Consider the following 17,520-nt stretch of genomic DNA (forward strand, 5'->3'; position numbering starts at 1 on the left):
CACCCTTCCACATGTTCTCAACTTCCTATCCTTATTAAATGTCACACATCCTTCAATGTTCTGGTTCCAATCTGTGTCATCCTGTAGCCATGACTCTGTAATGGCTATCAGATCAGACTTACTCATTTCTGTTTGCGCTATCAGCTCATCTGTTTTGTTTCGAATGTTATGTTTTGGCCTTATTATTTTTGTAATATCTAATCTTATCTGCTTAACAACACTATTGGTGTCAGGGAAGAGGAAAAAGTTGCAGTCTTCTGTCATTGTTTTTGCTCTCTCTTTCTCTGTTTCTTCCAACTCTGTTTTCTCTCTTTTAGGTTTGTTTGTAAAAATAACGGCGTCATATTTGAGAACCAACTTTTGCAGATTGGTCTGAAATCTGAATTTAGGCAGAACTTGGGTAAGTTTTCTTTGTTTCTTCTCCTCTCTCTCCTTACTTGCTGCCTGGTAATGGTTCATGGATTTACCCTGCTGTGTCCAGTTCTCCTGGATGTGTTAAAGCTGGCTGAAGTGCAAACTTGGATTAAATACTGGAATTACAGAGCAGGTGTGGCAAGATCTGAAGAGACAGGTCTAGTGAACTGTTCACCTGCACCCCATGATGCGCAGGTGAGGAGTTGCCAGCAATGCTGGTTGTTGGGAGTTAATTGGCCTTCTGTCTGTTACCAGCAGTTCCTGGAATTATTTTCGATTCCAGCTTTTAACGTTTTTCATTATCTGAGAAAAGGGTGACCCAAAGATGTTTATGTTTTGTTGCTGTCACCAGACTCCAATGATGTGTCTGGTGAAGTAGTGAGAACAAATTCCCAATGTATGGTTGTTTCAAAGGCGCTATCATAGATTTACTAGTTCCAGTGCCATATAGCAAGATTGGCTCATGTTATGAACTGGCGGCGGGTGGGGTGGGGGGGATGTTATCAGTCGCTGGCTTTTATTGGGTTATTGCTTAAAAAAAAGACATGTCAGCTGTCAAAGCTTTTTTTCTTGCACTGATTAGGACGGATACAAGAATGCCAAATTGTAAAGGGAGCAACAATTTATACTGCATGGGATAAGGATGCTGATTGATTGGCAAATTGACTATGATTGCTCGAGATTTTGCACCAGGGAACAGTTGTCACCCAGTCTTTTGTTTAATTCAAATGGCACAATGCCTGGACATGTTCCTTTTGCCTGCAGAGGAGATGTCCCTGCTTACAAATGTATATAGTTTTTAGCAAGTATAAGTGAACCATGCTGCACACCTGTTTGATAATCTTCAAGAAATTCACCTGCTGTCATTCCTTGCCATCTCTCTGTAACCCTGTACATTATTCCTTTCATATAACTGTCTGGTTCCCTTTAGAGTGGCTGAGTTGAACCTATATCCACCGCATTCTCAGGCAGTGCATTCCAGGCTTAAACCACTTGCTGTGTGAACATGTTTTTTATTTGTGTTGTTTTTGCTTCTTTTGCCAATTACTTTAAATCTGTGTCCTCTTGTACTCAATCCTTTCACAAATGGGAACAGTTTTTGCTAATATACTCTGTCCAGTTGAGCCTGAATTAATGTTATAAAAAAATCAACATCATCTCCTTGCTCTTGTACTCTATGCCCCAATTAATAAAGCCTAGGATGCTGATTGATTGATTAAGAACCAGTGCAGATGGAATGGCCTCCTTCTGCATTTGATAGTGCTGGGTGATTACTAAATTGGCTGCTAGTATCGTTCCGAGCTCACTTCGGATTCGGATTGGACAACAAGTGCTGTCCAATAGTGAAATCACATCTGACATTAGGCATATTTTACAATATAGAAGTTACTATATAAAAGAATATGTCTAGATATTGCACCCTTTTGAATAAAAAAAGACTCAAGAACAGTAGTTCTCTGCATTCACTATGGTAACCAATCATAATCGACAGGCAAACTAATCAACCTGCATTCTAAATTATTGCTGTCTTTGAGTGCAAGATGAAAAGCTTTGACAGCATGTCTCTATTTTCAACTATATGGATTGCGGAACAACCTGGAAATACCTGGGATTGTGAAGATGTGTACATTTTGAAAGCGAGGTTGATCCCAAAAACACAAGTTGAGAATGTGATAATCCTCTGGTAACTTATACATAGTTGTATGGGGATAGTTGTGTGATTTGGATCTGCTAACACAGCCGTTTTACTGTCTACAGGTCGAATGTACGTTTTTTACGGTAACAAGACTTCTTCCAAGTTAATCGATTTTACCACAGCGGTTATCTACCCTGGAAACCTTCTTGCTGATATCCTTTGTGTGAAAAATTGTTCTTGAGAGCAGAGGCTGGCCCATGAGCTGACTGATAAAATGTTTTGTTGATCAATTTCTATTCAGTATGCAGGCAACATCATTCCCAAAGATCTGACCTTGCATCATGGAATCACAGAATTGTTATGGCACAGAAGAAGGCCATTAGTCCATCATGTTTGTACCAGAAGGTACAAATAGATGTAGATTGAAATGGCAGAAGTGTATGGGTGGAGAGGATGGTATGTACCAAAGTGGGGTTGGGTGGATAGGATGGTATGTGCCAAGGTGGGTGTGGGTGAATAGGATGGCGTGTGCCAAGGTGGGTGTATGCAGAGGGGAGGATGGTATGTGCCGAGTAGGGTGTGGATGGGCAGGTTGGTACATGCCAACGAGTGTGTGCAGAGGGGGGGATGGTCTATGCCGAGGAGACTGTGGGCAGAGAGGATGGTATGTGCTGAGGAGGTTCTGGGCAGAGAGGATGGTATGCGCCAAGAGAATGTGCAGAGGGGAGTCTGGGCAAAGAAGATGATATGTGCCAAGGAGTGCTTGTGGGCTGTTGGACTGGGCGGGGTGTGGGCGGTGAGGATGTATGTGCTGAAGAGGGTGTGAATGGGGTGGAAGGTCTTTGTCGAGGAGGGTGTGGGCAGAGAGGGTGCTATGTGCCAAGGGAGTTGTGGATGGGCAGGATTGGATGTGCCAAGTAGGGTGTGGGTGGAGACGATGGTATCTGCAGAGGAGGTTCTGGGCAGAGAGGATGGTATGTGCCAAGAGAATGTGAGAGGAGAGTATAGTATGCACCAAGGGGGATGTGGGCGAGTGTGCTGAGGGCGATGTGGGCAGGGAGGATGGTAAATGTGCCAAAGGGGGTGTGGGCGGGTGTGCCGAGGGTGATGTGGGCAAGGAGGATGGTATGTGCCAAGGATGGTGTATATGGGCAGGATTGGATATTCCGAAGGTGGTGTGGGCAGAGAGGATAGTATGTGCCAAGGAGGGGCGTGGGCCCGAAGTATTCCCACCATGGCAAATGGTGAAATTTATAGTCATTAAAAATCTGGAATTAAAAGTTTAATGACGATCATGAAACCATCGTCTATTTTCATAAAAATCCATCCTGTTCACTAACTTGCTTTCGGGAAGGGAGTCTGTCATTTTTACCTAGTCTGGCCTACTTGTGACTCCAGACCCACAGTAATATGGTTTAAATGCCCTCTGGGATGGGTAATAAATGCTGGGGCAGCCAGCAACATCCACAGGAATAAATTTTAAAAATGCACTTTGAATCAGATGCATGATTTTCCAATTTCATTGTTGGTGGAGCTGGCTTTGGGTGGAATGATAACCCTGATCCCTCAATGCTCCACTCTTTAAATAATGACATGCAATCTTTGTCATTCAGCTTTGTGGCCAGCACACACAGGCTCAGCTTAATGTCTCTTGAATAGAGATGTCTCTGACACTGCAGCCGTCCCTCAGTACTGCATTCAGCTGTGGTTCCAGTCATGGGCTCAGCCTCAAGCTTTCTGCTTCTTTCTGTCAGACAGCCAAATACATGATTAAAAGTTATTTCATTAGTTATTGTGACACCTATGGAGACCACAGCTAAAGCTGGTTTTACTCCTTCTAGCCCAGGGATGCTGACACTATTAGTGTTGTAAGAAGTCTCACAACACCAGGTTAAAGTCCAACAGGTTTATTTGGTAGCAAAAGCCACTAGCTTTTGGAGCATTTGCTGCTCCTTCATCAGGTGAGTGGGAGTTCTGTTCACAAACAGGGCACATAAAGACACAAACTCAATTTACAAAATAATGGAATGCGGTAAGGCTCGCTTTATTCCAACCATTATTTTGTAAATTGAGTTTGTGTCTTTATATGCCCTGTTTGTGAACAGAACTCCCACTCGCCTGACGAAGGAGCAGCAAGCGCTCCAAAAGCTAGTGGCTTTTGCTACCAAATAAACCTGTTGGACTTTAACCTGGTGTTGTGAGACTTCTTACTGTCTTTACCCCAGTCCAACGCAGGCATCTCCACATCATGACTATTAGTGTTGCCCAGTCAGCCAACCCACTCTGTTCAACCTAAGCCATTTGGAGGAGGGACAGATCAATGCTAATGTTCTCTTAAAAAGAAAATAAAGAGTTTGTAATGATAATCAATCATCAATATATGCATGTTGCGAAATGTGAACAAGTTGTGCAGTTTAATAAATTATGTGATACTGAATGGAGCTTCACACCACTAATTTGACAATCTGAAACCTGCCTGGGCTGTTATTTAAAATTTAACCCTTGATTTAGATTCCAGCTGCACTTCTGATATCTACAAATTGATCATGTCAGATTTGCAATTCCTAAGATTTATTTCAAAGTGGATTGATTCACCTTGCTCTGAATAACAGTGACTTTTCACTGTGACCAGGTTTTGGTGCGTGATGTTCCCTGATGTTTTGAGTTCATGTGACAATTGGGTGAAAGAAAAGTAGAAAGTGGTGGAAAAACTCAGCAGGTCTGGCAACAGACTTGTGGAGAGAGAAACAGTTAATGTTTCGAATCCAATATGACAGAATGAAGGGAAGTAAAATGTGATTGTTTTAAAAAAAATTGTTTCATGGGATGTGAGTGTGGCTGGCCATGCCAGCATTTATTGCAATCGCTGGTTGCCCTTCAAAGGGTGCTGATAAGCTGACTCTTGAACTGCTGCAGTCCCTGAGGTGTAGGTACACCAACAGTGCAGTTAGGGAGGGGAATTCCAGTATTTTGACCCAGTGATAGTGAAGGAATGGCGATATATTTCCAAGTCAGGATGTTGAGTGACTTGGAGGGGCACCTCCAATTAGTGGTGTTTCCAGGCATCTGTTGCTGTTGTCCTTCTAGATGGTAGTAGTTGTGGGTTTGGAAGGTGCTGCATAAAGATTCCTGGTGACTTCCTGCAATGCATCTTGTAGACGGTACGCATGGCTGTCACTGTTCATCGGTGGTGGAGGGATTGAATGTTTGTGAAAGGGGTAGCACTCAAATCCTGCTTTGTCCTGGATGGTTTGAGCTTCTTGAGTTTTGTTGGAGCTGCAGTCATCTAGGTAAGTGGACAGTATTCCATTACATTCCTGATTTGTGCCTTGTAGATGGTGGACAGATTTTGGGAAGTCAGGAGGTGAGTTCCTCATCACAGTATTTTTGGCTTTTGACATGCTCTTGTAGCCACAGTATTTGTATGGCTAGTCCAGTTCACCTGTCAACCCAAGCCTGGCTATTTCCTGGTCTTGTTGCATTTGGACATGAACTGTTTCAGTATCTGAGGAATTGTGAATGGTGCTGAACATTGTGCAATTATCAGCAAACATCCCCATTTCTCACCTTATCATGGAAGGGAGGTCAATGATGAAGCAGCTGAAGATGGTTGGGTCTTGGACACTACCCTGAGGAAGTCCTGCAGTGATGTCCTGGAGCAAAGATGATTGACCTCCAATCACCATAACCATCTTTCTTTGTACCAGGTATGTTCCAACCAGTGGAGAGTTTTCCCCGATAGCCATTGATTCCAGTTTTGCTAGGGCTCTTTGATGCCACGCTCGGTCAAATGCTGCCTTGATATCAAGGGCAGTCACTCTCTTCATCTCTGGCATTAAGCTCCTTTGTCCATGTTTGAATCAAGTTTGAGGTAAGGAGCTGAGTGGCACTGGTAAAACCCAAACTGAGCGTCTGTGAGCAGGTTATTGCTGAGTAAGTGCTATTGATGATGCCTTCCATCGCTTTGCTGATGATTGAGAGTAGACTGATGGGGCGGTAATTGGTTAAGTTGGATTTGTCTTGTTTCTTGTGCACAGGCATACCTGGGCAAATTCTCACATTGCTAGGTAGATGCCAATGTTGTAGCTGTACAGGAAGAGCTTGGTTAGGGGCATGGCAAGCTCTGGGGCACATACCTTCAAGACTGTTGCCAAAATATTGTCAGGACCCATAGCCTTGGCAGTAGCCAGTGCCTTCAGTCATTACCTGATATCACATGAAGTGAATTGAATTGGTTGAACGCTGACATCTGTGATGCCAGGGACCTCTGGAGGAGGCTGAAATGGATCATTCCTTCGGCACTTCTGGCTGAAGATTGTTGCAAATGCTTCAACATTATCTTTTGCACAGATGTGCTGGACTCCTCCATCATTTAGAATGGGGATATTTGTGGATTCTCCTCCTCCAGTGAGTTGTTTAATTATCCTCCACCATTCATAGCTGGATGTGGCAGGACTGCAGAGCTTAGATCTGATCTGTTGGTTGTTACTATTGAAAAAGGTCAGGTAGAACAAAAGGGGAAGAATCAGATAGGTTAGAGGGTGGGAGAGATTAAGTAACAAGCATGACATGAAGCAAAAGGCAAAGGGAGTGATAATGGTTGTAATAAAGAAACAAAACATTGATTCAGAGTAGGTGTGAATGGCAGAATAATGAACATCTCTGAAAGCAATAAAATGAAAACATGATAGACAAGTCTCTTAGCAAAAACAAAGAATCAAAATGGAGGTCAAAGTTCATGGTCTGAAATTGTTGAACTCAACGTTGACTGTGTAAAGTGCCTAATTGGAAGCTGCTGTTCCTCAAGCTTGTGTCGAGTTTCACTCGATCGCTGTAGCATGCTGAGGACAAAAATGAGTGAGAGAGAGGTCGTGAATTAAAATGACAAGCAACTGAAAGCTGGGTGTCATGCTTGTGGACTGAATGGAGGTATTCTTAAAGTGATCACCCAATCTGCATTTAGTCTCTTCAATGTAGAAGCGACTCTATTGTGAACAGTGAATACGGTAGATTAAATTGAAAGAAATACATGTCAATCACTACTTCACCTGGAAAGAGTGCGAGGGCCCTTAGACAATGAGGAGAGAGGAGGAGAAATGGCAGGCAGTGCCTTTCCACAATTGCATGGGTAGGTACCATGGGAAGGGGGCGAAGCGTTGGGTGAGATAGAAGAGTGGACCATGGTGTTGCAGACAGGGGAGGGAAAGATGTGTTTGGTGGTGGCATCAGCCTGGAATTGTCACAAATGATGGATGATGACCCTTTGAACGTGGAGGCTGCTGCAGTGGAAAGAGGAATAGCAAAAGGAGTTTTACAACTATGGATAGTAAAAGACAAGAACCACAGAAATAAATAGTTTGCATTATTTTCAGCATCAGAGTCTAATGAGGAATTCTTTCACATCAGACCGGAATTGTAAAATTTGCTTCACAGTTGATGTTGATACTGGAAGATGGAGTCGGTTCTGCAGACAAAGGTAGATAATCTTCCAGCAGAGACAGCTTGAATAACAGGCTGTTCTGCCTGGAAGGCTGCATCTTGGTGGCTCACCAGTTGGATATTAAATAGCTGACTGCCTGTAAGGCTGAAGATTCTGGTTGACTCTTAAGTACTCTCTGGGTTGGGCAATAAATGCTAGTCCAGCCAGCACTTTCCAAAGAGAACTGAGGGACTGCTGTGTACTCTGTTTCACTGCTGCTTCACCGGACAGTGCCCTACAACCAGAGGGCTTCTCAATCAATCTAATGGATCATACAACGGCCTCAGGCAAGGCTAGGGGTGGTGGGATCTGCTTCCTAATCAACACCTCATGGTGCCTAGATGTAGCAACACTGGCAACTTTCTGGTTCCTAGACCCAGAATACCTGATGCCCCTACTACCTTCTGCAGGAGTTCACCACCGTTATCCTGATGGCAGTTTACATCCCACCCCATGCGGACGTGAAGATCACGCTGGACGAAATATACACTACTACGAATAGCCTTGAGACGAAACATCCCGAGGCCTTGTTTATCGTGGCTGGGGACTTCAATCAAGCCAAGCTCAAGAGCGTATTACCAAGTTACCACCAACACGTCTCCTGTTCCACCAGAGGCCCAAACATCCTAGACCACCGCTACACAAATATCAAACATGCCTACCGCTCTATCGCCCGCCCACACTTTGGCAAATCAGACCACACGGCTGTGCTCCTGCTCCCGGCTTACAAGCAAAAACTGAAGTGGGAGAATCCATCAAAGAGAGTCATGCTATGTTGGTCTGAGGAATCAGGTGATCTCCTGCGGGGCTACTTGGAGTTAGTGGACTGGTCAGTATTTAAAAACTCTGTGACCAGCCTGAACAAGTATGCCACTACAGTAACTGACTTCATCAGTAAGTGTGTAGAAGACTGTGTGCCAAAGAAGCAAATCCGTGTGTTCCTCAACCGGAAACCATGGATAACAGGGATATCCACTGCTTGCTGAAGTTCAGGTCTGAGGCGTTCAAGTCAGGCGACACTGACCTATACAAGAAAGTCAGATATGATCTAAGGAAATCCATCAAAGATGCCAAAAGACAGAACCGGACCAAGCTAGAGTCCCAGGCTAGCCACACTGATCCCCGCCAACTATGGCAAGGTCTGCAAGGCATAACAGGCTACAAGATGAAGGCATGTAAAATTACCGGCTCCAATGCACCTCTCCCTGATGAGCTCAATGCATTCTACGCCCGTTTTGAGCAAGAGGTCAGCGAGAGCATGCCCTCTACCCTGGAAGCCCTGGGTGAACCTGTATCTGGGGTCACCGTTGAAGATGTCAGAGCTGCTTTCTTGAAGGTCAACCCACGGAAAGCAGCTGGCCCGGATGGGGTACCCGAATGTGCACTCAGATCCTGCGTGGATCAGCTGGCGGAGGTATTCACAGACATCTTCAACCTCTCTTCACAACAATCTGAGGTCCCTATTTGCTTCAAGAAGACGACCATCATCCTGGTACCTAAGAAAAACCAAGCAGCGTGCCTTAATGACTATCAGCCGGTGGCTCTGACATCCATCATTATGAAGTGCTTCGAAAGGTTAGTCATGGCATGAATTAATTCCATCCTCCTGGGCTACCTGGATCCACTACAGTTTGCCTACTGCCGCAACAGGTCCACAGCAGACGCCATTTCCCTGGCCCTGCACTCAACCCTGGAATGTCTAGATAACAAGGACACCTATGTCAGATTCCTATTTATTGACTACAGCTCAGCCTTCAACACTATTATTTCCATGAAACTCATCTCCAAACTCTGTGGCCTGGGCCTCAGCACCTCCCTCTGCAACTGGATCCTAACTCACAGACCACAATCAGGAAGGATAGGCAACAACACCTCCTCCACGATCATCCTCAACACCGGTGCCCCACAAGGCTGTGTTCTCAGCCCCCTACTATACTCCTTGTACATCTATGACTCTGCGGCAAAATTCCCCTCCAATTCGATTTTCAAGTTTGCTGACAACACCACCGTAGTGGGTTCGATCTCAAACAGTGACGAGACGGAGTACAGGAATGAGATAGAGAATCTGGTTAACTGGTGTGGCAACAATAATCTCTCCCTCAATGTCAACAAAATGAAGGAGATTGTCATCGACTTCAGGAGCGTAAAGGAGAACATGCGCCTGTCTACATCAATGGGGACGAAGTAGAAAGGGTCGAGAGCTTCAATTTTTTTAGGTGTCCAGATCACCAACATCCTGTCCTGGGCCCCCCATGCCGACACTATAGTTAAGGAAGCCCACCAACGCCTCTACTTTCTCAGAAGACTAAGGAAATTTGGTATGTCAGCTATGACTCTCAGCAACTTTTACAGATGCACCATAGAAAGCATTCTTTCTGGTTGTATCACAGCTTTGTATGACTCTTGCTCTGCTCAAGACTGCAAGAAACTACAAAAGGTCGTGAATGTAGCCCAATCCATCACGCAAACCAGCCTCCCATCCATTGACTCTGTCTACACTTCCTGCTGCCTCGGCAAAGCACCCAGCATAATTAAAGACCCCACGCACCCTGGACATTCTCTCTTCCACCTTCTTCCTTCGGGAAAATGATACAAAAGTCTGAGGTCACGTACCAACCGACTCAAGAACAGCTTCTTCCCTGCTCCTGTCAGACTTTTGAATGGACTTACCTTGCATTAAGTTGATCTTTCTCTACACCCTAGCTATGACTATGACTACATTCTGCACTCTCTCGTTTCCTTCTCTATGAATGCTATGTTTTGTCTGTATAGCGCGCAAGAAACAATACTTTTCAAATCAAATCAAAATGTCCAGATCCTATGAACCAACAAAAAAATGTAATGCTAAATTTGTCCAAAAAGGCCTGGTTAATGGCAGCTTATCTATCTGTTTTTGTGCTCCTGGGCAAAATTCTATTGTTCCTCTTTAGGAGAGAGACAGTGGTTATTAGCATCTCTTCCAGTCTAAAGAGCTTTGATCTCACTCTCTTTAATGATGGTTCCTCTGTGCTTCCTCTGCTTTCATTGATTACAAGGGGTCTGTACACTGAGGTATGAGATTCCACAGGCTGAGCGAAGAATTATTTTTTCTTATAGTTCCTGATGGTAGCTCCAAGAACAAAGGGCTAACCCTGCATTCATGTGACTTGTAATAGCCATCCATTTTTGATTCAGCAAAACTCCATTTTTAAAAAAGCAGTAAGAATAAAGTTTTGAACATAGCGTTGGATTGCTTTCCATGTTGTAGGAACCCAACACTATCCTATAGGAGAAGAGACCACAACATTCACTGAACTATGGGAAAAAATCTCTTTAGCTTCACTAATTTTCATTTTATTTTCACCTAATAAGAAAAGTAAAGTAGAAGTTTATTTATTAGTCACAAGTAAGGCTCAAATTAACACTGCAATGAAGTTACTGTGAAATCCCCCTAGTCGTCACAGTCCGGCGCCTGTTCGGGTCAATGCACCTAACCAGCACGTCTTTCAGAATGTGGGAGGAAACCGGAGCACCCGGAGGATATCCACGCAGACACGGGGAGAACGTGCAAACAGACATTGACCCAAGCAGGGAATCAAACCCGGGTCCCAGGCGCTGTGAAGCAGCAGTGCTAACCACTGTGCTACCGTGCTGCCCTATGATCAATCCACTCAAGTTTGCCAGTGATAACCAATCCCTTAGGTAAATGAAGCTTACTATATATTTCATATTTGTAGTCACTCAGGATATGATGTTTTGTTTAACTACTCTACAACTGAATGTTCAAACCAAGCCCGTCGATTCCACAGTTGAAGGCGGTACTCAAATTCAGCAGGTGCTAAATATCGAGTGTATCACTGACTTTGTAGAGGTGCCAATCCTCAGCATTCAGTTCAGGTACACAACTTTAATAAAACAATCGTCAAATTGAATTTGAAATGGTGATGGAGGGGGAGGAGTATGGAGCTGCGGGAGGTGGCGGGTTGGGGAAAATGTTGCTGTGATTGTCTTTTCATCTTCTTCTGATTTTATTCAACGTAGATATGATGGAGCGCTCCAGAACATCTCTGTCAAACTGCCCCTCTCAGTAAATAAGTTTTTCCAGCCTACAGATATGTCATCTGAGGATTTCTTCCGGCGATGGAAACAATTAAACAGGTAAAAGCCTGTACACACTGAATATTGTAACAGAATTATGGTGTAACGATCTGAAGCCTAACTTGAGCCTTTATCTGAGCATTTTCTGGTAACAAGTGCCCCCACATTTGTTAGGAAACAGAGATAGTGAAGTAAATTGAATTTGTACCTGTGGGTGTTAGGAATAAGATATGATTTTAAGTTTAAGCTTAATTTATATTTTTACAGCTGTCTGTTAAGGAAACTAGAGTTTTGGTTTCACTTGAAAAGATGCTTGCATTTTATTGAGATTTTATGACTCTAAAGCAAATACAGGGTATAGAAAAAAATGGGCTGTTGCATAGTCATGATATGGAGATGCCAGCGTTGGACTGGGGTAAACACAGTAAGAAGTCTCACAACACCAGGTTAAAGTCCAACAGGTTTATTTGGCAGCACAAGCCACAAGCTTTCGGAGCACTGCCCCTTCATCAGTGAGTGGGAATTGTGTTCACAAACAGGACATATACAGACACAAACTCAATTTACAAGATAATGGTTGGAATGCGAGTCTTTACAGGTAATCAAGTCTTAAAGGTACAGACAATGTGAGTGGAGAGAGGATTAAGCACAGGTTAAAGAGATGTGTATTGTCTCCAGCCAGGACAGTTAGCAAGATCAACCGGGAACTTGGGTTCATGTCACACTATCTGTAACCCCCATGACTTGCCTGGGCTTGCAAAATCTCACTAACTGTCCTGGCTGGAGACAATACACATCTCTTCAACCTATGCTTAACCCTCTCTCCACACACATTGTCTGTAGCTTTAAGACTTTTTGGTTGGCACCGACCGCAGACGACCAGCAGGGGTCATCATCATCAACCATCTCAGCTGCCTGCAGTTGCACTCAAGATTCAACAGTGGCGTCAATCATCCTGGACCAGGCCAAGCCTCACAGACTCGACAAGTCCATGATGGGCATAGAGGTAAACGGACGCCTAATACATTGTCTGTTTGACAGCGGGAGCGCGGAGAGGTTCATTCATCCTGACACCGTGAAACGGTGCGGTCTCTGAGTACAGACTGTCAGACAGACAATTTCTATGGCGTCGAGGTCCCGATCTGTTACCGTTCTTGGGAGCTGCGTGGTAAACCTAACGGTGTGGGGCACAGTTTATGAGAACTTCAGGCTCCTCGTGTTACCGCACCTTTGCGCTCCGGTACTCCTGGGACTAGACTTTATGGTCCACCTGAGGAGTGTGACCCTGCAGTACGATGGGCCACTCCCTCCACTTTCAGTGGGAGAACAGCAGCCTCCAAATTGCCCTGCGCGCTCCACGTGCAGTCTCTCGACACTCAGAATCACCCCGCCATCCTTATTTGAGAATCTCGTGCCCAGCTGCAAGCCCATCGCAATTAAGAGCAGGCGTTACAGCGCTGAGGATCGGATCTTTATTCGATCTGAGATTCAGCGGCTCCTCAGGGAAGGGATCATTCAACCTAGCACTAGCCCATGGAGAGCACAAGTTGTGGTGGTTAAAACTGGAGACAAGCCCCGGATGGTCATAGACTATAGTCAGACCATTAATAGATACACGCAGCTGGACGCGTACCCTCTCCCGTGCATATCTGACATGGTCAACCAGATTGCGCAGTACCGGGTGTTCTCCACCATCGACTTGAAGTCAGCTTATCACCAGCTCCCCATTCGCACAGAGGACCGAAAATATACGGCCTTTGAGGTGGATGGTCGTCTCTACCACTTCTTAAGGGTCCCCTTTGGCGTCACGAATGGGGTCTCGGTCTTCCAGCGTGCAATGGACCGAATGGTGGACCAAAACGGGCTACGGGCTACCTTCCCGTACCTGGGCAACGTCACTATCTGCGGCCATGACCAGCAGGACCATGATGCCAACCTCCTAAAGTTTTTACGCACTGCGTCTCGCCTGAATCTGACCTATAACAGGGAGAAGTGTGTATTCAGCAAGCGCCGCCTAGCAATTCTCGGATACGTGGTGGAAAACGGGGTCCTTGGCCCTGATCCAGACCGTATGCGTCCCCTCCTTGAACTTCCCCTACCCACTAGCATCAAAGCACTGAGAAGATGCTTAGGCTTCTTTTCGTATTACGCACAGTGGGTTCCCAATTATGCGGACAAAGCCCATCTGCTCATAAAGTCTACCCCTTTTCCCCTGGCAGCAGAGGCTCGCTTAGCCTTTGAAGGGATAAAATCTGACATCGCGAAAGCCACGATGCACGCTGTCGATGCGTCCATCCCCTTCCAGGTGGAGAGTGATGCATCTGATTTCGCCCTGGCCGCCACACTTAACCAGGCGGGCAGGCCCGTCGCCTTTTTCTCTCGCCCCTCCAAGGCCCTGAAATTCGGCACTCCGCTGTGGAGAAAGAGGCTCAGGCCATTGTGGAGGCCGTACGGCATTGGCGCCATTACTTGGCTGGAAAACGATTCACCCTGCTCACGGACCAGCGCTCCATGGCGTTCATGTTCAACAACACGTTAAGGGATAAGATCAAAAATGATAAAATCTTGAGGTGGAGAATCGAACTCTCCACCTACAACTATGATATCATGTACCGTCCGGGGAAGCTCAATGAGCCCTCAGATGCCCTGTCGCGTGGAACATGTGCCAGTGTGCTGGAGGGCCGGCTACAGGCCCTCCACAATGATCTCTGCCATCCGGGGATCACTCGGCTCTTCCATTTGTAAAGGCCCGGAATCTACCCTACTCAGTAGAGGATGTCAGGCCGATAACTCGAAGCTGCCAGGTATGTGCTGAATGCAAGCCGCACTTCTACCGACCTGACAGGGCACACCTCATTAAAGCCACTCGCCCTTTTGAAAGACTGAGTGTTGATTTCAAGGGCCCCCTTCCTTCGACAGATTGGAATGTGTACTTCCTCAACGTGATTGACGAGTACTCCCGATTCCCTTTTGCCAGTCCCTGTTCAGACATGACCGCTGCCACGGTTATCAAAGCATTGCGGGATCTGTTCACCCTGTTTGGTTACCCCAGTTATATCCACAGTGATAGGGGTTCATCGTTTATGAGTGACGACTTGAGGCAATACCTGCTCTCAAAAGGGATTGCCTCAAGTAGGACTACGAGTTACAACCCCAGGGGTAACAGGCAGGTCGAAAGAGAAAACGCTACAGTCTGGAAGGCTGTCTTACTGGCGTTGAGGTCTAAGGGTCTTCCAGTCTCCCGTTGGCAAGAGGTACTTTCTGATGCGCTCCATTCAATCCGGTCCCTCCTGTGTACGGCAACCAACGCTACCCCACATGAGCGGATGTTTACCTTCCCCAGGAAGCCTTCCTCTGGGACCTCACTGCCGTCTTGGTTGACGTACTCAGGACCTGTCCTCCTGCGGCGGCATGTTAGGACCCGCAAGTCCGACCCTTTGGTTGAACATGTCCATCTGCTCCACGCCAACCCTCAATATGCCTATGTAGCATATCCTGACGGGCGAGAGGACACGGTCTCTATTTGAGATCTGGTGCCTGCAGGGGACCTGGAAACCCCCGTCGCTCCCGCACCCCTGGTTAGGGACCCCGTGCCCTTTATCTCCCCTCCTGACACGGCGCGGGCAGTATCAGGACCACCACTTAATCCTCTTACTCCCGTGTACAGCTTGCCTGAGTCCAGGAGATTGTCGCCACCTCGGGGCGTTCCTGAGTCCAGGAGATTGTCGCCACCTCGTGGTCCACCCGTCCGTGAGGAACTGGAGGAGTCACTGGACACCGCCTTGGAGAGAGGGTCATCACGGTCACCAGAACCGGTGCTACCGCCAGTGTTGAAGAGGTCGCAGAGACGGTGCGGCCCTCCGATACGACTGAACTTGTGAATATATAGACAGTTCGTACTGTTTTTTTGCCCCACCGGCCTTTGTTTTTAAAGGAGGGGTGAATGTGGTGAACCATAGATGGTTACCACTATGGGTACTTGTACATATGTTACTGTTGTCACTGTTGGGGTTAGGGGTGTTCTACCTGTTGGTATTGTTCTGTGGTACACTCTGGTTGGCTCCGCCTACCTGTAGGAGTATAAAGGTCACTGCACTGCCTGGTGACCCTTTAGTCTGGGATTGTATTGTTATACAGTATGCTCCATTCTTGTTACTACTAAAAACCTTTATTTCCCGGGTACGATCCAGCCTCCCGAGTGATTTAATCGCGCATCAATGTGTGACATGTTTTTGCTCAATTTGGTATACTCCATGGGCAGACAAACAATACACAATTGTCTTGACTCTCAATTGAAGGATGCCCAGTGCGACCAAACTCTGCTCCTGCAAAAGGTGGAAAGCGGGGGAGGGGGGCGGCGGGGGGGGCGGGGTGTGGGGCTACACAGATTTGTTTTACTATCCCATCGTGATAATCAATCTCTTTTTTTCTGAGGGTGTTCCAGAGCTACAACTCAGCTATAATTGGAAAGCCCTTCATCTCTAGCTTAGTAATTCTGATCTCAAACTACTGGTTTCACTCTGGTTCCCTGACCTTCACTCCTGATACTGCTTTGAAGCTGCAGATAATTAAAGCAAACTCAAAATACTATTTTGGCTGCTCATCTCTACTATATTTTCATGAACTCCATACCCCCCATTTCATCTCTTGAGGGAAGGTTTTCAAGCTTAATTTAACCGAGTGTTGCTTTCTTCATGTTGCTAATAATTTCCCATGTCCTCCTTGTTTGTTCAAAGCATTTCCATATTGTGTCTTGGATCTAAGTTTCAGGGTTAAGTGCTGTTATATCTGGAATGTTCTGGAAGAAGGAATAATTGCAGCATGTGGCCTATGTAAATGCTGAGAATTGAGTTCTATAAAGCTTTAGTTACAAAGTGTATTTTTTTCTGTGTCCCTTAGCCCACACCAGGAAGTGCAACAGATATTTAAAGCTAAGTACCCAATGGATTCAGAGATGACAAAAATAAAGGTATAAATCAAAACTGAATTGTACTGCAAAGTGATGTCAAACCTTGCCTCCATAATGTAATGCACTAATATATATAAATATCAGCATTAATTCATTGCGAGCACTCGGAATCAAATAATTGTGGATTCAAGCCTCACTCCAGAGACTGAGCATACAATATAGGCAGAGACTGTCAGAGGGGAATGCTGAGGGAGTACTGCATTGTCAGAGAGTCAATATTGCACAAGCACTGCACTGTTGGAGGGTCAGTACTGAGAGAGCACTGCACTTTCAGAGGGTCAGTACTGAGGGTGCATCTTGCTGTTGGAGGATCAGTATTGGACGAGTGCAGCAGTCAGAGGGACTGCAAGCCCTGTACTGTCAGAGGGGGAGTGCTGCACTGTTGATGGAGCAATGCAAGGGGCGGTCTACAGTCAAAAGGACTGTCCTTTGGGAGTAGAGGCAATACTGAGAGAGTGTTGCACTGTCAGGGTGGCAGAACTGAGGGAGTGCTGCACTGTCAGATGGTCAGTACTGAGGGAGCACTGCACTGTCAGATGGTCAGTACTGAGGGAGTGCTGCACTGTCAGATGGTCAGTACTGAGGGAGTGCTTCACTGTCAGATGGTCAGTACTAAGGGAGTGCTGCACTGTCAGATGGTCAGTACGGAGGGAGTGCCTTACTCTAAGAGTCAGTCATCCGAGAGCGCTGTTTTGATAGATGGGCAGTTCTGAGGGAGTGCTGCACTTTCAGAGTAGCTTTGCTGAGAGTGTTACTGCAGTTTGGGAGGGGCAGTGCTAAGGGAGCAATAATAGGAAGTGCTTCACTGTTGGGGGGAAATACTGAGGGAGCATTGCACTGTTGAGGTTCAGTGCTGAGGAAACTTAGCGCTGTCGGAGGGGCAGTGCTGAGGAAGCTTAGCGCTGTCGGAGCGGCAGTGCTGAGGGAGTGCTATCGGAGGAGCAG

At 46.1% G+C, this 17,520-nt stretch overlaps 1 protein-coding gene and 1 long non-coding RNA gene across 6 annotated transcripts in view; both read left to right on the forward strand.

The window, feature by feature from the left end:
- LOC144498743 (uncharacterized) overlaps nucleotides 1-17,520 on the forward strand; it is a 689,113-nt gene that overhangs the window by 145,998 nt on the left and 525,595 nt on the right. The gene's annotated exons all lie outside the window — the stretch shown is intronic.
- Nucleotides 1-17,520, forward strand: part of ap2a1 (adaptor related protein complex 2 subunit alpha 1) — a 168,442-nt gene that overhangs the window by 125,528 nt on the left and 25,394 nt on the right. For all 5 annotated transcript variants that reach the window (XM_078220352.1, XM_078220353.1, XM_078220354.1 and 2 more), the window contains 5 exons: nucleotides 318-400; nucleotides 2,173-2,262; nucleotides 11,282-11,405; nucleotides 11,550-11,666; nucleotides 16,506-16,575. In XM_078220352.1, coding sequence (XP_078076478.1) covers nucleotides 318-400; nucleotides 2,173-2,262; nucleotides 11,282-11,405; nucleotides 11,550-11,666; nucleotides 16,506-16,575 — 484 coding nt within the window. The remainder of the gene's footprint in view (nucleotides 1-317; nucleotides 401-2,172; nucleotides 2,263-11,281; nucleotides 11,406-11,549; nucleotides 11,667-16,505; nucleotides 16,576-17,520) is intronic.

The sequence above is a fragment of the Mustelus asterias genome, chromosome 9 (genome assembly GCF_964213995.1).
Source record: "Mustelus asterias chromosome 9, sMusAst1.hap1.1, whole genome shotgun sequence".
NCBI classification, from domain to species: Eukaryota; Metazoa; Chordata; class Chondrichthyes; order Carcharhiniformes; family Triakidae; genus Mustelus; species Mustelus asterias.